At 36.3% G+C, this 22595-nt stretch overlaps 2 protein-coding genes across 6 annotated transcripts; both read right to left on the bottom strand.

The window, feature by feature from the left end:
* Positions 1 to 1697: 1697 nt before the first annotated feature.
* Positions 1698 to 13967, bottom strand: LOC133723645 (CHD3-type chromatin-remodeling factor PICKLE-like). Of its 2 annotated transcripts, XM_062150535.1 has the most exons (31): positions 13934 to 13967; positions 12650 to 12799; positions 12392 to 12529; positions 12145 to 12299; positions 11733 to 11894; positions 11351 to 11592; positions 11151 to 11246; positions 10925 to 11061; positions 10633 to 10845; positions 10448 to 10555; positions 10064 to 10114; positions 9866 to 9965; positions 9144 to 9286; positions 8938 to 9041; positions 8605 to 8743; positions 8308 to 8477; positions 8094 to 8160; positions 7886 to 8008; positions 7684 to 7793; positions 7506 to 7587; positions 5914 to 6105; positions 5418 to 5583; positions 5219 to 5324; positions 4856 to 4930; positions 4225 to 4286; positions 4034 to 4110; positions 3706 to 3836; positions 2826 to 3174; positions 2415 to 2535; positions 2235 to 2308; positions 1698 to 2116 (listed from the first exon to the last, which is right to left on the bottom strand). In XM_062150535.1, exons 2-31 carry the CDS (start codon positions 12794 to 12796, stop codon positions 1940 to 1942), a joined length of 4017 nt encoding a protein of 1338 aa, XP_062006519.1. In that variant the 5' UTR covers positions 12797 to 12799; positions 13934 to 13967; the 3' UTR covers positions 1698 to 1939. The 2 variants fall into 2 exon arrangements, with proteins under 2 accessions (XP_062006519.1, XP_062006520.1); XM_062150536.1 differs by lacking the exons at positions 12145 to 12299; positions 12392 to 12529; positions 12650 to 12799; positions 13934 to 13967 and adding an exon at positions 11968 to 12132.
* Positions 13968 to 14997: 1030 nt separating this feature from the next.
* LOC133719990 (probable trehalose-phosphate phosphatase 6) lies at positions 14998 to 20895 on the bottom strand. Of its 4 annotated transcripts, none has more exons than XR_009851614.1 (8): positions 20240 to 20895; positions 20068 to 20117; positions 19802 to 19936; positions 19301 to 19441; positions 19163 to 19214; positions 18824 to 19056; positions 17225 to 17270; positions 14998 to 17095 (listed from the first exon to the last, which is right to left on the bottom strand). XR_009851614.1 is itself a non-coding variant. In XM_062146188.1 (6 exons), exons 2-6 carry the CDS (start codon positions 20083 to 20085, stop codon positions 18971 to 18973), a joined length of 432 nt encoding a protein of 143 aa, XP_062002172.1. In that variant the 5' UTR covers positions 20086 to 20117; positions 20240 to 20672; the 3' UTR covers positions 17403 to 18970. The 4 variants fall into 4 exon arrangements, 1 of the variants encoding a protein (XP_062002172.1); XR_009851613.1 differs by having other exon boundaries at positions 15002 to 17095; positions 18915 to 19056; positions 20060 to 20117; positions 20240 to 20675; XR_009851612.1 differs by having other exon boundaries at positions 15006 to 17095; positions 18915 to 19056; positions 20240 to 20672.
* Between the last annotated feature and the right edge of the window lie 1700 nt (positions 20896 to 22595).

Raw genomic sequence — 22595 nt, 5'->3', positions numbered from 1 at the left:
AACAACAAATGCTAGAGATACGAAATCACAACATAAAGAAAACTGAATTTCATACAAAATCCTAATTTTCCAATTTGATAAACTATTGACATAAAAAAACTTAAAATCAATCAAAATGAAAATAGAAAAGCTACTGACATCAGCTTGAAAAGATACTAACATAAGTACAGAAAGCTACGATCGCTATGATGGAAAACCGCTATAATAGTTACAGAGAGGTACTGATTTGAAAACAAAAGCTATTGACATTAGCTTGAAAAGATACTAACATAGACACATAAAGCTACTATCACTATATTGAAAAGCCACTAGAACAATTACACGGAGCTGCTAGCTTTTCACTTGGGGCAAACTGCATCAACATGGCATCCAAGTGCTTGAAGTGACTCAAAAGGCACAGTTCTTCCAGGAAAACCTGCAGGTAGATTAAGTAAATTATGCTTCGCAAATGCGAGAGATCTAACATTTTTATTGTTAACTACAATTATAGGTAATCTGTTTACAGAAACAGGTCATAAAACCCTCTCGATCTTAATTATGAATCAAAAACCCTAACTCAATCGATTCCAATTCAAATTTTCAAAGTAAATCAAAAAATCTCATCAGCAAAAAAAAAATACATGTACCTTTGAGGTCAGAGGAGAAGGTCCGAGCAGAGATTGCAGTAGAAGACGAAGAAGAAGTAACAGCGAGAGCCATTTCTGAAATTGAAGCAATCCAATTCGGTCCGATTCTGGTATAGGAGTCCTCGACATCGGAGATCGGAGCTCCAGTTCGGCCGAGGACGGCGGGAGACGCCAGAGGTCCTCTCCAGCAGCGACTACTTCAATTTCTCAAACGAAATTTGAAAAATTACTGAGAGGAAAGAGTAGTAAAACCGTAGAAGGCGAAGCAACGAAGACCGAGGTCGACTCACTCGCGGAGGAGAACGAAGATCCGGTGAAGGCAAAGCTCATCGAAGACGCGCGGTGTTTCCAGAAATTGGACGCCGGAAGAGACTGGACTCACTCGCGGAGGAGAATGAAGATCCGGTGAAGGCAAAGCTCATCGAAGACTCGCGGTGTTTCCAGAAATTGGACGCCAGAAGAGACTGGACTCACTCGCGGAGGAGAACGAAGATCCGGTGAAGGCAAAGCTCATCGAAGACGCGCGGTGTTTCCAGAAATTGGATGCCAGAAGAGACTGGATGGTGCACCGAGGAGAGAGAGAGAGATGAGAATGCGATCTGTTTCAAAAACATCAGTTTATCGAGAGAGAGAGAGAGAAGGTTGAGGGCAAAATAGGTATAGCATAAAAAGGAGCTGATGGTTTTGGGCCTCAAAGTGGCCTTATGTGTACAAAACAATTTAGGTGGCCTTATGACTAATATAAGTCTCAAAGTGACACTTCTCTGTAATTTTCTATTTTTTTTTATCTATAATGACTTAATGTATTTCGATATCTCATCGAGAACAAACACATCGATCAATAAGAGATAAGTCGATGAGTCTGGATTCACAAGTAAAATTTTAGAGAATGTATCCTCTCAATATGTCATTATTTCCTGCAACAAGAAAAATTAAGCACCTTGCTCTGAAAATAACAAGCACCAAATTACGACAAGCAGTTGGGTTTGAAATTTAATTTGAAGACCAAAAGCAACCATTTTAAACTAATTTGAAGAATTGAAACTTTAATTCACATATGAAATATTGAGGGGAAAAAAGTTGCTTTTATTAAATGATAAAAGATGGGTAAGTTTTTCTAACCATTGTTGTGAGCTTGATACTATTGATCACCTAAGCTATGAAGCCTATGATCAAAGAAAGGGTATACAGTAACATCACTACATGCATCATTTTACATTTCCAGCTTTTTGGGGGCACTGTTGGACCTGTCTGAGGCAAACACGAATCTCCAGGAGCTGGAACATCACAAGGAATTTAGGATCGGAGCAGCATTATCTTGTGCTCTTTGACTCATCTCCTGGTTGTTTATCTGCATTTAGTGTTGGATGTGCTGAAGTAGGAGGATTTTGTTGCACAGGTTGGCGAGTCACGCTTAGTATGTCTTCGCAGATGGTTTCAAAAGAAGTCTGCAGAGACTGCGGGGCAGTTCCTTCCCCAAGTTTGCACATCTACCAATAGCATAGGAAGAAGATAAATATATCAAATCTGACGCGTTATTATGATACGGTGAAGGTTAATATGCTCAAAGCCATCGACAAAATTATGTCCAATAATAAATTAATCTACCTCATTAAAAAGCTGAGGCAATTTTAAACGATCTGGATCGTTGTCACAAGCTGCAGCTAGAATTTCTTCCGAACCTGCAAGGCATGCATGAATATCAGTTGTCACTGAGAAAATCAAGGCAGAAAGAAAATACTGATTTTGATCTACTAGGAAGTGCTTCAAGAAACAGACTGCGCTTACCGATTTCTTCAACTATTGGCAACTGATCACCCATTTGCTTATCAGTTTCCCCAGTGTATGGAAAATTCGTCCCCATGGTTTCCTTCTCAAGCTCCGCAATCTCATTTGCATACAACTCATCCTGAGAAAACAATTGAAGTGAACAAAAATTCAGTAGCCAAAATCAAATTAAAGGATCATATGTTCCTTGCTTTTCTTCTATTTCTGAATAGAAATTATACATCATAGTTCATATTTCTTAACCTTAAACTATTAAATTTCTGGATAGATTTTATTAGAACCTTAGGAGTTATAACATGGGCAATGATATTTATAAAAGCAGTAATTAATGGTTTAAGCTATTTTCCTATATGCTCCAACATACTATACAATTTGCCCACGTGCAGGTAACATGAGACATTATAAACTTACATAGTATTCTTTCTGGGCTTCTTTATTGTTGCCATCCTCCAAGAGAAGCACTCTTCGCTTGATAAATTCTACCAATCTTCTTTGCATATCTCTTGAATAATGCGACGTAGAAGACTCTGGATATGATTGACGCTGGTTTACTGGATCAATGGTTCCCTGAGCTACATTTTCTCCTACGTCATTCCCATTACCATTTCCAGCAGCGTTACCAGGTGCTTCAGTATTAGCATGTGCTCCATTTTGTGCTTTAACCTGCCCTGGGAAAGGAAGGTTCAACTCTTGACAAATAACTTCTTGAATCCCCAGGTCCTTGTCGTCAACAATAGCTTGCCATCTTCCATAGCCATGCCTTGTGACCCAAGCACAAAAACAGTAAGTAAAGAATGACCATACTGTATATTTAAACTGAAAACTCTGGAGAAATGTCCCAAAAACATTTAAAAAAATCAGATTGGCATAAACGACTCAGATTCAGCATAACTGCACAAGTGAAAGTTCCGGCCACCAACTTCTAAAGCTAGATGCAGAACGAGTTAATCATGCCTCCCACTTTCGATATGGTCCAGGAAAATTAAATGTAATGTATATAGTGTGCTTCTAGGGTTAAGAAGTATTGCCCCGGATTATGTGAAGCACGTACACTTCGGTTGATAACCAACACATGTGCTGCTAACAAGACATTAACACACAGAATGATTGACGTACATATGAATGTGAGAGAGCTAATATTGATCTATGGGGCTATGTTGTGTAAGTTTTGCCTCCCGGCCCACACTATGCATGCTATGTATTTTTACATCATGGAGACAGGAAAATAGATGCAGAAGCAAATTGCAGAAAAAGCAACAGAAATAGTAAACATCATAAGATAAATTCTTACTTTAATACAGCATGCAGTAATATCCCATCGTGATCCACCTTCCAAAATTTGCCACCCTTCAATCCTGGGTAACGGAACAGGACGTAATCTTCATATAAAGGAGCGCCTGGATTTTCTGTTGCAAACTTTGCCTATATATACCAAAGAAAAAAACAAGAAAAATCAAATGGGATGAAAGGTCGGTGGAAACACACACTATACATAAAAAATCAACGTAGATAAGCAAATAATCCTCTTTACTTTTGTTAGAATCACAATACCAGAAATCCAAAGACAATATTGCATACATAACAATAAAGTTTAGTATTACATGTGGCTACAAACTTACTTTTTTATGAATCATAGACATAACTGAATACCGAACAAGTACGTCTGTTATATTGAGTCCTTCTTTAGGGACACCATCTATAACAAAGATCAGGAGAGTAATACTTTCTTTGTCAGAAATGGTAACGTATTGAGGGTAAACATATAAAAGAAAGGGCGGATAAGAATGACGGGATTTCCATGGATTATTACCTGAAAAGGTTGGAGAGTCTGTTAATGGTTCAATTATGTGTTTCAAGAATAGAGTAGCATAACTGAAATGAAATTAAAAAAAAAAAAAAAAAATCAAAACACACTCACAGTACTCAAAGAATATGTACATGTATTTTGTCTCCGATAAATAGTCTATTTGTCCCTTGTTTAGGGATATGATCTGGATGAATGTAGATAAGAGATAAGTAATTGTAAGTACATAATATGAAGCCATTGGAATTTACTTTTGTCACACAGATGAATATGAGACCTGAGGTTTAAATGAACAGTAAAAAAAGAAAATCCCATTTGCATGCCAAGAATACCAACAGAAGAGAACTCCTACCAAGCAATATCTATTTGCATCATGTTATAGGTGCAGTCAGTTAAACAGGAGACCATATCATAAACAAGGATCAAGAATACAGCTATTTTCTATTAACTTCTAAGATAAGATGCAAATATGAAGGTTAAGGACAAATTGGCCTTTCACTTCTATGATTTTCATGGAAAAAACTGGGAAATTTGTATATGGTAGCAGCTAACAAAATATGAAGAACAGATCCAATCTATCTAGTAATTATCCATGTGTCCCACTGTAGTATAGATGCAAGTAGGAAGAAGATGTTACGCTTTTATTTCTTCGTATGTCTTCTGCTTCATGCGTGCTACAAACTCCTTATAGTCATCATCCACCATCCCAAACCTGCCAGGTATTCCACAAAATCTCATCAGAAGAATAATACACAAGACTATTTGAAATGTCGACACACCGCTATATATCACAGATCCCCAGCCCCACAGGCTCGATACATTCCAGACATTCTTGTCTCACAAAATAAACACAAGACAATTTCAGTCAATTCGTACAAACCACTTTCACAGTCAGAATGTATACAGATCGAAATGAGAGGGAAGGAGGGTATGCAATTAATGGATAAACATAAATTATATGCATAAGCACTGGAAAAGAAAATACAAATTTAAACGGTACCTCATAAATTTTTTTAGAAATGTAGCCCTCTGATTTTGATTGAAACCCAAGACTTTGAATGAATTTCCTTCTCCTTCCATCAAAGGAAGGGGTTCTGCACTATCCACTGCAAAATAATTCATTTGAAAGTGGAAAAATGATCAGCATGAGATCAACTATTTGTCAAATTATTAATACACTGCCATGTCTGTCAATATACCACGACTTCTCTTTTTATTAGGCTTTTTCCCTGCAGAAAGATTTCCAGAAAGAGGTCCAGAGGAAGCTGTTTCGCCATCCGTCACTTCAGCTTCATAGTTATCATCTTCTCCATCAGAACTTACATCTTCCAAACCAGCGAGATCATCGTCTTCAACAGATACCATCTGAACAAATTCAACACATTTAAATTGATACAAATTCATAAAGACCAAGATTTTAACAGCACTTTTTGGCATGTACGATAGTGTCTTTACACCTTTTTTATGAACTAACCCAATTAAGAATTTGGATTATTAAAAAAAAAAAAAAAAAATTCAAACAGACGAATTAATTTATATGTAGATTACTTAAGATGATATTCAAAGAACATGCCCCATGATGCAAGCACACACAATCAGACCCCCATATATAGTTTGCAGCACAACCACATCTCTCGTACAAAAATACATAATAAATAATGAAAGATCCCTACAATCAGCAACTTGAAGAACTACCTGCTTACGACTTCTCTTCCCTTTGCCTAAAGCGTTTAATTCTTCAACTTTATGCACTTCATATCTGTCCTTTAACAAATCTTCCCAGAAATTTGATTTATCATTGTCTGTAGGACTACTGTCAACTGCAGCCTTTTTTGGTTCCTCCTCTTCTACGCTCTCTGCTTCGTCAATGTATTCAAAATTTGCAACCTATAGCACATGATGCAGGTTTATTTAGTTTGGGGGAAAGAAGTTTAACAAAAGAAAAATCAGGAAACAGAGGGAATGAGATTAAACAATAAGAAATCTTATGGAACATGACTGTCAATGAGTCAAGTATGTTGTTATTGCCTATATAAAACCAAGGAACTATCAAATGTTGCAACCCTTGATGACTAAACATGACTGACAGAGAACTCCAGACTAAATTTACAATTTCTACAGACAGAAACTTCAGACTCCAACAATACACAGATGAATATCTCTTTCCTCTACATAAAGGTAAGCTATTTCATCAGAAAGCATTTCAGAAAAATCATATCTCTGGGACGAACCAACAAGGAACGAGTGTGCCACCGCCCCTTTATTATATTTTTGTAGGTAGCTTTGTTATATTTACCTTCACATATATACTCAATTACTCATAAAAAACCACTTGAGGCATAAATTCTTAAAATGATAGATTCGAATTTAATTACAAAATTTTCTATATCTTCAAATTTTGGTAATTGTTTGACTAAAAGGATTTATTAGGATACAGCACATCTATGTGTACAAGGAAATAAACTCATGATAAAATGGACAAAGATGGTGAAGAATCAAGAGTATTACAACCACCCACTGCCCCAAAAGAGGAAAGGAGGCAAGAGCAAAATGAGCAACCATTAAAATTATGCCATATTTACTATCAACCAATTGATTCTAATAACTTGAAATCTCCTGTGGAGAGGCAGTTATTGCAGAGAATGCTGATAAGGCAGAGCAAAAAATAGAGATAATTATGAGAACTTTTTATTTATATATTATTTTGTTAATTACTATAATGCCTGCATTTTTTTTCCAAAAGAAGAAAAAGGTGTTATGGAAAGTTTTGGCCAAAAATAGGGAAAAACACTTCTGTGAATAATAGTATAAATATGATCAATTTCCAGAGAGTCAAAATTAGAACCACTTCAAGATTGCACATAGCATTTCTTTCTTGTAAAGAACTAACTATCAATCTAAATGCTACAACCTTATATTTAACCATATAGTACCACAGAGAAGCAGATTGTGTACAAATTTGTAAATCCCTATATGTGACTCTGCTAGTATGCAATAGTTCAAGCTCATCTAGAACACTACTTAAAAAGTAAAAGAAATGGCTTGACAAACTACCATACTTAATTTATTAAACTGATGCTTATGAGTTACCACAACAAACACTATTTTCTTTAACAGCTAAGCCCTAGAGCATTATGTTATTATCACTATCAAACAGTTTATGCAAGAGAAAACAACTAAACGCAAGAAGTGTCCTGCTAGGGAATTAAGCTTTATGCACAACACCACTGCGTCTTATGCATATAAACTATAACCTTAGTGACCTTCAAAATCATAAAAATATATACCTTAAAGGCCTTTAAAAATCCATCTTCATCTTCTTCCTCCAACAGAGCGTCATCATCCCCAGCTTGTTCACGATCAAGTAATCTATCAATAAAGAAAGAAGAAGCATAAATAAATTAGTTGGGCACATACATCTAAATGCTGTCAATTGAGAGAACCAAAGCTTGCTACAAAATTTACCTCTCTATCGCAGCATCATCATAATGAATTTGACGGGATTTTCCAGCTTCATTATTTTCATGCGCAAATAACTCCTTCGATCCGTATCGAATGATGTCATCCAGCTCTTCCTAAAGTGAAATTAGAACCATTTAAAACTTTGATTACATTTCAGTGGAACATAATGTTTTCGCTCCAATTATTAATTAAGAAATTTGCAAACCTGGTTGATGCTTTGAGCCTTTAACCTTCCAACAACCAAATGTTCCAATACCATTTTCTTCTTAGTCAGTTGCATCATTCTTTCTTCAATTGTTCCTCGTGTTATTAGCCTATAAATCATCACCTGCAGCCCCATAATCCCTTTTATAAGACTGAAACCAAAACAAAAAGAAAAAGAATATTGATACCATTGAAATATTAAATTCAACCTTGTTAGTTTGCCCAAGTCGATGAGCTCTAGCCATAGCTTGTAGATCTGCATGAGGATTCCAATCACTGCAGACGAAAATTATATTCCTTAAACTCTGTCCTGTCATATTTCCTTCATATCTTTTATTTAAAATGATTTCAGAGTTCCATGATAAAACTTTTTGAAGGATTTCAAAACTGTAAAAAAAAAGTTAGTGAAGTTTAAATACTTACCTATCATATATGATCACTGTGTCAGCAGTTGCAAGGTTTATGCCCAAGCCCCCAGCTCTAGTGGAAAGCAGAAAGCAAAACCTGGAAGAATTTTTGGCATTGAATCGATCTATCCTTATTTGTCTCTCAGCTCCACCAACTTTACCATCTATTCGTTCATACTGCCATTTCTGACAAAATTGAAAAATTTAAAACTGTTAGATATAACCAGAAAAGTTACCAACTATTTCATTCTGCAAAACTAGATGCTAATACATAAGAATGTAGACAAAAACCAAAGTAACTATGCATTTATACTTTGTATGTACAGTAGTCTTCTAGCAAATCCAACATGTGTTGAAATTGTGAATAGATAAGCACCCTGTGCCCTTGCTGCTTAAGTTTTACCAGCATTTTGTCCAATACTTGCAGTTTTCCAGAAGATTCCAAAAGTTGTCTGCCAAATGGTAAAAGAAAGTGGAACAACATATCTCAAAACTCCACCTCAGAATGCACAAATTTAGTTAATAGAATAACATTCTATCAATCAAAACAAATCCAGACACTATTTTCAACTTCAAACAAATTCAGACACTTCTTTAATAGACAGAATAGACGGTGATCTCAAAGATTAGGCAAGAAGAAAATTACTTGTGAGATTCATTGGCATCTTCTATGTCCGGTTCGACTCCCTCTAGCATATAAGCATGACAACAGAGCTTGCGCAACTCCATGACCACATTGATAAGAGATATCTGATAACCACTTGTTAGGCTAGAGCGAGAGAGAAAGAAAGAAAAAAACCAAGAAGAAGAGATTAAATAAGAGTTTCATTTAACTAGATCACGCAAACTTACCTGTGCACCACTACGACGAGTTAGTATCTGATAGTTACGAGTCAGAATTGCTTTGTAATATTCTTTCTGCTTGCTGCTTAATTCAATGCGTAATATAAGTTCCTTCTTAGGAGGTAATTCTTTCATGACATCTTTTTTCAGCCCTGCAGTACCAATTACCAATTTCCACACACATTTCAGCAATTTTTTCCTAGAATGGTTAGAAGAAATTAGAGCAATTAAACTTAAACACAGTAACAACCACCATACATATTGAACTTTAAACTACATCAAAGAAAAACAGAACTACAGAAAATACAGAAGGCAGCAATGTGTTCAACAGGTATCAGCAACAAATTTTTTCACGTCTTTAGGGTTTTAACATAAGAAACCATGTTAACTATTATCTTTCATGAAATGAAAAAATATAAACAAGTCTGGACATTCATGACATGTGTTGATAAAAAGATAAAAGAAGCCTGAAAATAAACCACAATAACTCCAAAAATTGAACCACATAAAAAGAGTTCCAAAAATTTCAAATTGAAGAAGATTGAAATTCCAAAATGGTTCCAGGCCAAAATTTCAAATTTAGTCAGGATGTCTTCAAGAAACAAAAAGAAAAGGATTCAAATAACAAAGCTAACAGTGTATAACTATTAAGTAATGCATCTAATAGGAAATTATATGTGCATATGTTATTAGTAGAGCACGTTATGCTTGATAGAGGTTTGAATTTATACTTCTAAGAAGATGAGGGGCAAGAATTTTGTGAAGCCTGGAGATCTGCTGTTCCTCATTGATATCCTTAAACTCTTCCTGGAACTCCTCTAGACTTGCAAACTGCATGTAAAGTACGCATGAAAAGGTATGAAATACAAAAAGGAGTTTATTTCAAATTAGCTGAATTCAATTTCATAAAATGCATGGCTGACACTCACCTTGCCAGCATCAAGGAAGTGCATAAGCATGAAAAGTTCATCCAGATTGTTCTGAAATTGTATAACATATATGACCACAAGTAAGTTTGCAATGAATAACTTTGATGTATCTAACTAGTTTATTTATGTCAGCTAAATAATAAGAGAACAAAAACAAAATCAAGCTGACTATTTCTTGCAATACCCAGAAAACCCTAAGGCATTAAAGGACGATTAAATGAGAAACAAACCATATCAGCATTCTGCCCAAAAAGAAAGTGCAGAACGTAACTAGAAATCTAGAATGGTTCAATCTTTCAGAATGACAGGATAGTTTTTAGAAACTATTAGAAAGGGCAATATAAGGAAAAGCATATCTATCACACAAGACACTGCGTGATCAACCTGAAGAGGAGTTCCAGTCAGAAGTGTGCGATGATTCGTCCAGTACTGTTGTAATGATGAAAACAATTTTGAATCCTTGTTTTTTAGACGATGTCCTTCATCAACAATCTACATATGGATGTCAGCATTAGGCACAAACCAAATATTCAAGTATGGAATGTACATATAGAGCAACAGAAATTTACCATACACTCCCACTTTATCGGTTTCAGTGATGTAGAGTCCAAGTTAATCATCTCATATGATGTGAGAAGGACATCAAACTTGATCCTATCTTGCTTGCTCTCACTAATGATCTGACCAGATTTCTTTTTCTTGATATTCTTGTGATTTTTGGGGAAGTAAAATTCGTATTCCCTTATGACCGCACGGGCTTGGGAAGAGCCAACATACATAACCTGGACCAAGTGAACTTTTATTCAGAATCACATTTGATTGATGAAAGATGATATATCATATGAAATTCAATGCACTTACAACATTCATTTGAGGTGCCCAAGTTGCGAATTCCCGTTCCCAATTTCGTAACGTTGAAAGTGGAGCCACTACTAGATGTGGATAGACTTTGTCTTCGAACAGAGATGCTAAAAAAGCTATACTCTGTATAGTTTTGCCTGCAACCAAATAAATCTCAAGCTGTTGGTAAAATTCAGCTATCAAGAAAGAAAATTATACCATAGGTTAAAATGATAAATACACTGACCAAGTCCCATCTCATCTGCAAGTATCACAGGAGTTTGTTTGGACCAGGAGAAGCGTAAAAAGTTCAAACCTTCAAGTTGATAGGGATGCAGTGTACCTTTATTTACACCAAAAAGCACTCAGGTGTCCATAGTCAAAATAAATCACTGAGGAAGAGTGAAGCAAGCCAGATTCAAAGTTCATAAAAGACAGAAAGGGTACCTCCGGAAAGAAATTCAGGACTGTGTTCAAACTGTTGAAACTCTTTCTGCTTCTTTTTTGATTCGAGAGCATCTTTAGGACTGCTCTTCTGCTTACCAGACAATTTGTGAGATCTAGACTGGATTCTATGGAATTTCTCTATTTCTGGCTGAAATGTGGAGATATCAGCCTCCACTTCCCAATAGCATTCATCGTAAGGAAGTTCTTGCCACTTTACAAGATATTGCTTCTCATCATCACCCCTGCAGAATCCAATAAGCATTACAAACATTCTAGACCTCCCATATTGATTTGAATTTCAAATGAACTGAAGCATACAAACATTTTCATGATGGGCAAATGATATTGGTATTCAATAGACAAAAGAAGATAAAAACGGGACCTGCAAGCAAGGATCCGGTCAACAGTTGTCCATTCAGGTCGAATGGCAACAAATTCCTCCTCTATGTTACTAATGGAAGACCTTTGACGATTGAAATTGTTAACCTTCTGCTTTAGACGCGGGTATGTCTTGAATGCTTTGAAAAATTCTTTCTCAGGAATCCTGACAGAAAATAAATTGGCAGGTAAATGGAAATTCTCAAACTGACTATTGTCACATAAAACTAGCTTACTACCCCATATGGATACACAATTTGCCAGAGTAGCACGAAAGACATTTGCATTTAGGGATGGTTTTCAGAGTGAGAGGATTTTTCTGTAAGCCAACCACTATTCTTAAATATAGTATAAGAGATCCAGCTAACAGATTAACCCATATACATAGAGATAAGCTGAAACCATTAACAAGTTACCATGTGCAATGTAGATATGATAGTCCCTTCCACTTCACAAGATATTGTTTAACAAAAATCTGATTTGAACCCATCTTTGTGGCATCACTATCATCCGCCACAGTAGGTCGCCTGTCACAATCCAGAATCTTGTCAATATCAGTTAGAGGGCTCACCTGCAAACATAGGAAAGTTTGTTCTCAGCCATCACCGAAGCATATCATCTGTAGCTGGTTTAATAGAAGCAAAAGTAGGCAAGGACACTTACACATTCCGGACATTGCCATCTGTCAGGTAGAGGAGCCTTTAACGGGGGAAGTAAACACTTAGCATGATATGCATAGTTGCATGTCACACATTCCATTAGGTTCTCACTTTCACTACAGGCTTGACAGGAATTATCTTTCTACATACCCCAAAAAAGAAGTATAAGAAAATACTTGTTGTAATTTCTAAATTGAAACAAAATATGGCAACACAACAGACTTCAAGGTATTATAAGTCATCGAAGAAGTGATAAACAAACCACGTCAGTCCTAACAATCTTCTCAAACTTTTCCTGAGCTCTTCCAGGTTTTCCAGTCCCAAAATCGGGATCATCATCAGATTCATCAATTTTATAAATTGGCTTTCGGTCTGATCTAGTGCGCAGCCTCTCAACCAAGCTACTCATATTCTGCAGAGTGAGAGTAGATATTGAATCAGCATCCATTGATATGTGAGGAATTTGGAAAGGTTCTTACCAGCTTAATGAAGCTGTATTCTAAATTTAATGGTCCAACGACCTGTATCAGTAAATGCAGTGAGAATCCAAACCCAACTACCTATTTAAAACATTTTCTTGTGTGGAAATTTGTGTCATTTCCCACACTTCCTGTTTGTTAAAGATTGTTTTGTGAGAAAGATATGCCTTAAAAGCTCAGTTTCAGGCACTCTCCCGAAGTACCTGAGCAGATAATCCAGCTATCTGCTTCATTCCCTTGTTTTGACTGATCATTTTTTTCTCAGAAGGAACGATAGGTTCCCAAATGATCAACTATTTGTAGCAAAGGTGATATTATCTTTAACGAAAATGGAAAAATGTAAATTAATTCTCATGAACTAAACCGAAAAATCTTTGTGCATAAAATTATTAAATACTAGGCCTTAACCAAAAGGGGAAGTGAAAAAAAATCCTATAATTGACAAATAAAGAAATAACATTGAACCACCTATCTCGTTATAAAAGAGCGGTTCTCTTTTTGAAAAACCATGGATGAGTAATGCAAAAGGAATTTACTTTGATATATTGGTGCAAGGAGACACAAAAGAATAATACTTCATGCATACATGGATACATCATAGGTACCCTGAATGGTTGCAGTTATACATGAAACTAAATACTTACAAGGGCATATAGAACAGCAAAATCAGCTAATCAAGATGACTCGATCATAAGAATTCCTCATGATCTTTTTTAAAACCAACATATTTGGTCACTCCATAGCAACCTCTCAATCTTCAAATTGTGAACCAAGAACAAATATACACATGCAGATATAAAATATAACAGCTGAAAATTCAAGTAACTGAGTCCACATTGTACACAGAAATCAACAGCGCAGCATCATCAAAAGGCTGATATCACATGAAATGACAAGTCTGATGGATAAAACCCTAATAGACAGTGAATTGGGACCATTAGAAGGGTTTCTTGGACAGAAAATTCAGAAATGGGCCACCTTTTCTTAGGCTGATCAGACCTAGTGAAGTGCTATGTGTGAGTGAATGGTAAAACTGAGCAGAATGTAAAGGAGTTAGAGAGAGTTACCCGGATTTTAATATGCGTGCCTGAATTCAGGGAGCCCGGCTAGATGGAGAGAGAGAGAGAGAGAGAGAGAGAGAGAGAGAGTGATATTACAGTGACCTGTTGGGCTTTATATAGTTTTGTTTTGGGGATGAAAATATAATTTGGTGAAAACACAGGGGTACAGGGGTTGTGTAGTGAATAGTGAGAGGATGCCACTTGGTTGCCATGCGTATAATAATATTTAAACTTTTTGGTGGGAAACATTTTGTAAAGCATTATTCTTTTCTTTTTCTTAGGAAGGAGATGTGAATTTTGTACATCATATTCACCTTTGAAAAGAGAAATGTGATCATACTAGTAGCATCTGCTCTTCTATGCGCCAAACCCTAATGCACATAGATGGCTTTTGATTGTTTTTGTTGATTTGCTTTGCTCTTTGATGGGCACTGATGATATTTTTTATTTCACTCGATACTAATTTTTCTCTTATGTTTTGATTTTTATTCATATTGTTATGATTGGTTAAGGAAAGTAAACAATTTTACGTGGAAAGTTTGTAATTGAATATGCATGATCGGATGAATTTTATTACGTATTCAATAAACTTGTGTTTACTTTAGTTAAGATATATTACATGTTGCGGATCACGTGATATATTTTACTTTCAAAAGTACGCGCCATTTTTTACGCCTGTTATGTTACGTGTGTGATAAGTAAAGTGTATAGTAATTGTGGTAAGTAAATCACGTGTACGGTTTGTCAGGTCTTTGGCACGTGCCACCGAGAAAAAAGAAAATATCTACACGTGTACGTTTTCAAATCAATTGTCTTAAACAACAATACCAATCTCACTCGTTGACTACATGTTGAGACTACGAATGAAGTAATTTCTACGAATGTCGCTAAAATAGGTCAACTCAATCATCAACTTTGTAACATCGAGTTTATGTATTCAGTTAGTGATTTACTAATTTTTCATGTCTTACAATATGAATGCAGATTTCTCAATACTTATTATTCTGCAAATGCATACGTCTATTCCATGATTTGTGTATTCATAGTTCATTGAAGGTCTTGTAAGCACTTTCCTAACAACCCAAATAAAAAAGTTCAGAAAACTATGAATATATGAAGCTCATGGGCAAAAAAGAATTACTTCAAATCTTTATGGACCATTTTACAAAATCCTAAAATTGTAATTATATGAAATACATGCATTAGAGGCCTTGTATGCCAAGTTGCCAACTAAGCATGAGGGCAATATGGTTTCAACAAAGAAGGCAAAATAATAACTCATATAGGATTTCTTAGCTTTTTAGGAGCAATTAATGCCCCTAAATTATGCTCATATGCGAAAATAATGAGTTTTCCTTTTATGCTTTTTTATTATGATTTTTCCTTTTTTTTTTTTTTTGAGAATGTATTATGACTTTATGAGTTTTCATTTTGATGCTCATAATGCTCATATGTGAAAAATAATGAGTTTTCCTTTCATTCTCATATGTGAAAATGATGAGTTTTCTTTTTGAGAAATATGTAGATAGGCAATTCTGTATTATCCAAGCAGAATACACGTTATCCACATCATAATCTCATAAAAATTTGAAGCCTCATTAAGAAGCTAATCTTGAGCATATCCAACTTGCTTCAATACAATATCTAGAAAATTCACCAACCCCCTTGCATGTTTAGGAAACTCACCAACTCCCAAAAAAAAAAAGAAAAAAAATGGCAAGGTGAGAAATTTAAAATAAAACTTGAGAATTTTAATCATATCCAAGTTGCTTCAATACAATATCGAGAACACTCACGAACCCCCTTCCATATAAAATAAAAATAAAAATATAACTTATAAATATATAGAAATGCGGTGTGCATGGATATATAGAACACACAACCTTCAGTTTGACGCTCTCCCTACTAAGCTATTTCCCACATCTATTGATTAATTTAACACTAGAAAAATTAAATTTGGGTTATGATCTACAGTCCAGTAAATAATTTTAACGAGTTCAACATAATCACTCATGTATTAATAGTATAACGTCCAAATTCAAATGTTATTACTCTTCAGCTAGCGTCGAAGATAATATGAAGTTTTGCTCTCGTTTAACCCCAAAATACTAAATTTAGCATTCATCAAATGTCAAAGACCACAATATTGTTTAATCTATGAACAGAGACTCAAAAGCAAGACAAGAAAAAGGACATAGCCAGAAAGAGAAGCAAATGACATATTGAGGGACAGAGGGAGGCTAGCTTTTATTATGATGCATTAATTGGTGAAGAGCATGCTGGGCAGGAAGCAAAGAGTTGATTGAAACAAGGGGAAGACCATGTACGTGTTCCATATCTTCAATCCCAATTCTGACAAGGCCAAGACCTTCATCAAGTATTTGGCTTCTTTCATAAACCAAGAATACGGCAAATCAATCTAGAGAGAAGCTTTACCTATTTGTAGGAGGATAATAGAGTGAAGATGAGATTACTGGTGTGGGTGGGACTGGAATTTCCTGATTTAATATTTTGTGTTTAAGGAATGATCATGTTTTGGGGAGTCTTATCTAGTCGGCCTAGACTGTTTGTTATGAATCGTTTTGTTACTTCTACAGTTTTCTGGTCTCTATAATGTGGACATTACAGATTGAGGGTTTGGACGGCCATACAAATATATCTAGGGTCGGCAGTAGCATTACAGCTACAAAACCTAAATCTCAGATCTCAGAGAAGGAAGAGGTACCAAACAGATAAAATGGCCGGACCCAATAACATGAAAATGGTGACAAAGTCTCCCAAGATGAAAGTGGCGAAGCATCTTCGTCCCGGGCATGGAAAGGGCCAATCTGGTCGTGGCCGAGGCCGAGGCATGGGTGAAACCGGTCAACGCCAACGTATGGGTCATGGGTGGAAATGGTGAAGCTCGCCGAGGCGGTGGCCAAGGTATTGGGCACTGAGGTGGAGGAACTGGGCCGGATCTGACCGTTGCCAGGTGAAGAGGAGGTCGAAGTGGGTTAATTTGGGCCGAGGTTTCGGGCATGGTCTTGGAGGAGCTTCTGGATCTGGTCGAAGAGTGGGGAACAAAAAGGCAAAAACAGAGGCTACCAATTTGTCCAATAGCTCGATGATTCCTATCCCCACTCTAGGAGGTAGGAGGTGATGAAACCATTACTGAAAACAACCCTCCTGCGGAACATGACTAATTAGCATCACATATCTGGGTACCACTTCATAAACAAACCAAAGAAGGGAAAACAACGCATGCATTGAGAAGACATAAAAAGAAGTTTATAACAGATGAGTTATATGATTCACCTTGAGTGGCTTTCTCATTCTACCGATTTCATTAAAATCCTCAAACCTGAAATTTGGAAACAAGCCAACATTAGAATTCAGAAACGGGGGACAACAAATTGATTTCATGTAAAAGGAAAGAAAAATAGACTGAATTAATGCAAGCAGATGTAGAGGGGAAAGAGAGAGCTGGCCTTAAAAAACTTAAGTCTCCTATGGTGGATAACCCCATGGTCAAAACGAACTAAAAGGTCTTGGGGTTCTGGCAAAAAGCAAGTGGTTTCAGTTTCTTCCTCGTCCTGATTTTCTAAGTGAGATGGAGAATTTAGAAAGAACAAAATGAAAATATTGCTGGTGGTGATTATAGTCTAGGAGGAGACATTGATATATACAAGGGAGCTGGAGGAAACCCTAGCCTGCAAGATAAAAGAACGAAAGTACCCCTAATAAACAGATGAAGATTTTCAATCAAAGATAGATCTGTATGACCAAAATATCTCTGGAGCTTTTTCTGAAGATGTTGATAGGGGCTATCTAAATTTCTTACCCCTTTGCCTGTACAAAGTACAGTACTGTTGTACTGGTCCTTATCTTAGCTTTGACTGAACATTTTGAGATTGGTTCCCCCCTTCTATACATTTGAAATTATCGATCTTTTAAGCTAGAAAACTTGCGCTTATTGGTTACCATGATGAGTTGATCTTCTTATTAATTATAATAGCAAACATAACATTGCTTAGCTTAAACTCCATCCAGTGAAACAGCATAGTTCTATTTTTCCAATTGACAGTTTTCGATTGGGTGTTGAGTGGTGGACAGATCAAGTATTTATTTCAACCCTACTCTAGTACCTGCAACAATTTGACACAAATTACTGTGTGGTAACTCTAATTAGGGGCTGAATTTTAATTTTGCTCTGACCAAGTTCATGCTCTCGAACTTCGCAGGCATCTATCTAAAATGTTGCCCTAGGTGTAGCTGTGGTTGCTGTAAAGTACTTGTGTTTCTATCTGATCGCTGCTTATACAGTTGTAGCCTTGTAGGAGTAATTGGGAAGAATTGATGCAGGAGGTCATCAGTGGATTCATGTTTATATCGCTAACTTAATTGAGCAGGGGCCAAGTTCTAAAGGTTACTTGATGCTTGTTAATTGGTTAGCGATGAAGGAATCTTATGTATGAATTAAGCAAGAGGATTTGGAGTTCGAGTGGCTTTTGATCTTCTAGCATGCCCAACCATCACAAATAATCTAACTTCCCAAGTGAGTTAGCTTATTCTTTGCTCACATTTCTATGCAAACACTCAAGTCATCTCTTTCACATCGATCTTATCACTCTTCGTCTCTTCCGACAACTAACTTTCGTTAGTCACAGGTACGTGCATGAAGTTCTTTAGACCAACTCAGTAATTTTTGGTAATTAAGTTAAACCTTGAATATGGTTAAAAACGAAAGGAGAACTGAATTGTAAGGATCTAGATCCTCTCCTTGGCTAGTCTTATCCTTGGCTTCCTTGACTATTTGAATAAATAGATGAGTTCAATAGAAACTATGTAGTTTCAAACAGGAACTTAAAATAGATAAGTGCGCACAAAATGTAGGACTCAATATATCTTACATACCAGTCCTAATTCCATTACCAGGCAACACAAAAGCAAAGGCCTTTTCAGTTGAAGTTTTTGTACTTATTTGAATTCACCCTTGTTAGCATACCTCTTATCCTCTGAACCTCATCTCAAGCTCCTCATCAAGAACAATCCCCTTGGCTTTCATCTGCTCGATCTATAATTTCCATGCACTAATTGAAGAGTTTTGTCTCTCTTCCTCGCACCATTAACCATACAATTTTGTACACCTACAGCCCAATTTATAGAACAATACACCATTAATTCAAGCACATAAATAGTTAAATACTAAAGATTATGTAAAAGTGACTGCAAACAACTTGAAAATAAATGTACCTTGTCTCTGCATCTTCCACTCACTAGCAAGTTTATTCACCGTCTTCCTCATCTGTATTTTGACATGGTAAAGTTTAGGTACAGATTTGGAGAGAGCAAAAAAATTACAGTGAACAAAACTAAGAATGGAGCTCTTACAGAATCAGACATGAAAGCTCGATCTGGGTGTTCGACTATGGGTGAAAGAGTGCCATCGTAGTCAAGAAACATGACTATTTGCTTGCCTTGGGAAGCTCCAATGATTTGCTCAAACATGTCCAAGGCAGATGGATGCTGCAGCTGTATTTCATCAACATCAAAACCCATAAATGAATCTGAACCAGGAAGAGAACAAAAATACAGAGTTTGTAACTTTCAGCACCAATCAACCCCAAAGCTAAAAAGCACAGATAGAAGTTAAGACATGCAGCAGAAGCAATTCTATTCCATTGAAAATCTTTTAACTTTCAGCACCAATCAAACATCCACACACAAAACAAAAAAAACAAAAAACAAAAAGCAGCAGTCTATTTGCCGCATCAACACAAAAGCAAATTACATACATTTACCAATTCACTCAACAATCTAACAAACACTCCTCTAATAATACTCAAACGAACATTTTAATAATCCTCGCAATACTTAGGCCGTAAAACATACTTCCTTGCTTTCTTTGATACTGCACAGCAAGTGTGATACATCCACAGTTCCATACCACCTTACAGTGGGGGAAAGCACCACTTCACTGCTTGCCACTGTTGGAGGTGATAAAACCATTGGTGAAAAACACTCCTCCTGCTGAACATACTAATTAGTATCACATATCTGGTACTAATTCATAAACAAACCTAAGAAGAGGAAAACAATACAGTGTATGTTTTAAGACAAAAAATTTTTTTAGAACAGATAAGGTATTACTGAGTGACCTTGAGTGGCTTTCTCATTTTACCGATTTCATTAAAATCTTCAAATAAACCTGCAATTTGGAACAAGCCATCATTAGAATTCAGAAATGGAGGACCACAAATTGATTTCATATAGAAGGAAAGAACAATAGACTGAATGCAAGCAGATGTAGAGAAGAAAGAGAGAGCTGACCTTAAAAGCTTAGAGTGGTGTCTCCCATGGTAGATAAATCCATGGTCAAAACGAACCAAAAGGTTTTGGGGGTCTTTGGTTATAAACAAAAGCAAGGGGTTTCTGTTTCTGCCGCGTCCTAATTTTCTAACTGAGATGGAGAATTTAGAGAGAACAAATTGGCAATGCTGGTGGTGATTATAATCCGGGAGGAGGAGACATTGATATATACAAGGGAGCTAGAGGAAACCGTACAGAATTAAAGATTTTCAGTCAAAAGATTGATCTGTATGAACAAAATATCTCTGGTCCTTTTCTGATGTTGTTGTCTGGGGCTATCTAGATTTCTTGTCCCTTTTCCTGTACAAAGTAGAGTACTTCTGTACTGGATCCTTATCTTAGCTTTGACTGGAAATTTTGAGATTGGTTTCAAAATTTTGAGATTGGTTTCCTCCTTCTATACATTTGAAATTATCAATCTTTTAAGCTACAAAACTTGTATGCTAGCTATGAAGCTTGTACTTTGATCGAATTATAAAGAATGTTTAAACGAAATTTGTACTACTAAGTTGGCCTCAGAAATTACATTCAGATACAATCATTGAAAAAGAAAATAAAATTAAAATCTCGAAATCTGGCAAAAAAAAGAAATTACAGACCAAAGCTAGCTAGCTAGACGCTGGCCTTAATTTGCTGATTATGAGCAAGGAAAGTGTATTTATTGGCCTTTTGTATATATCCAGAACCAAGAAACAAGTAAATACTAAATAGCAAAAGAGTTTATCTTTGTATTAAGACCCCGCGCCGGCTCTCTTCTTTGCAGTTTGTTGGCATGGAGTCATGGACTAAATGAACGAAGAAAGAATTGTGTCCTCAGTTTCTCTTTCAAGTATATTTAACTTGTGACCCTACCTTAATCTGAACGAGTTTTTGAAGTCGGGAAGTATGCAAGACAAGTATTAAATTAAATGTTGCACTCTGATCATAAAACGAAGTGTTTCCGAAGCTGAAGAGGTATTATTAAGCTTCAAATTCCCCGGCATGATATAATAAGGAGGCCGTAGAGCAGAGTCGGTGGGTTGTGATTTACAATTGCCGAGCTTGGGGGGGGGGGAAGAAGAGAAGAGAATGGTTTTTTTTTTTTTTGCGAAAAGAAGAGAATCGTTTGGGGAAATTCTAGTGTACTGGTGGGTATCTCATACCCACATTTACAAAAGTGAGAACAAATTTTGTTATCAAAGTTGTAATTTGAGTCCTACTTTGTGTAATCTTAGTTCTAATAATGGTAATTATACCTCTTACGACATTTTACAAGTTTTTGAACAAATTTGTTGTCAATGTTGTAATCTTAGTTCTAATAATGGTAATTACACCTCTTACGACATTTTTACAAGCTTTTGAACAAATTTGTTGTCAATGTTGTAATTTTTGTTTAACTATATGTAAATAGTGTAAATGAATATGGTAACTTTTGTTCTCAATGTTGTAATTTTGGTTCAAATACTTGTAAATTTTTGTTCAAATAGTTGTAAATGAGGATATCTCATACCCACCAGTACACTAGCTTGTCTCAATGGTTTGTAGTGGTATAATTTATTTCATTGAAATAGAGGCTTTTTCAAAATTGAAAGCGAAAGTTCAAACTCACTGAGCCAAAGAAATCAAAATGCATGGTTGGAAGGTACACTCACGGGAACTGTTCAGCTCTGGATTGAATGGTACTCTCATTTTCAGTCTGGTTTCTTGACTTACTCAGTGTCTTACTAGCTAGGTTGGCCAATTAACCGGACTCAAAACCAGTCTGGTTTCTTGAACCCCCACGCCACGTCCTCCTTTGTCCAAGGCTCCAAGCCAAAAATCACGTCAGGAGACAACGTCCCCTCACACCAAACCTCCCCGTCCGGCAGCACTCACCACCCTCCAACGAGGCCAGAGACCTACCTCCGCGTGGTGAGCCGTCGGACGAGAACGAACTCTCATATTCTGTTTTCTCTCTCTTCTCTCTTCTCTCTTCTCTCTTGATAATCACTTCTAGTTCTTTTATTTACAACTATATTAATTAGTCCAGTAGTATTATTCATACTCATCTAAGGAATAGTTTGAATGGATTGTGAGGTATAAGTGAGACTAATTAATGGACAGCAAGTGAGGCATGGAAATGCCATGCAACCAAGAATTGTGTTTCAGACTTTCAGATACAGATCGTAAAACACACAAACAGCTGTTTGATACCCTTGCTCTAGCTCTATAAGTAAGCTTTATTGATTAATTCCTCACATCCTTTAATTAATAGATTTTTTATTTCAATTTCAACTATTATTAATTGGCTATGATATGCTAATATGAATGAATGCGCGCGGGAGAGCTCCCTTCAATC

This window comes from Rosa rugosa, chromosome 7, assembly GCF_958449725.1.
Source record: "Rosa rugosa chromosome 7, drRosRugo1.1, whole genome shotgun sequence".
NCBI lineage: Eukaryota > Viridiplantae > Streptophyta > Magnoliopsida > Rosales > Rosaceae > Rosa > Rosa rugosa.
The sequence above is the reverse complement of the archived record's forward strand: the minus strand, read 5'-3'. Positions and strand labels throughout refer to the sequence as shown.

Bases quoted from the DNA above. Each gene is read 5' to 3' on its own strand.
- LOC133723645 (XM_062150535.1), bottom strand. From the start codon at position 12,796: ATGAGTAGCTTGGTTGAGAGGCTGCGCACTAGATCAGACCGAAAGCCA. The intron at 11,062-11,150 runs GTCAGTGTATTT...ATTTGGTTGCAG, and splicing joins TGCAGATGAGATGGGACTTG to GCAAAACTATACAGAGTATA. The intron at 5,325-5,417 runs GTATATTGACAG...ATTATTTTGCAG, and splicing joins TAATAAAAAGAGAAGTCGTG to TGGATAGTGCAGAACCCCTT.
- LOC133719990 (XM_062146188.1), bottom strand. The intron at 19,442-19,801 runs GTATGTTTTACG...GATGAAATACAG, and splicing joins GTATCAAAGAAAGCAAGGAA to CTGCAGCATCCATCTGCCTT. The intron at 19,215-19,300 runs GTAAGAGCTCCA...GTCAAAATACAG, and splicing joins GAGCTTTCATGTCTGATTCT to ATGAGGAAGACGGTGAATAA.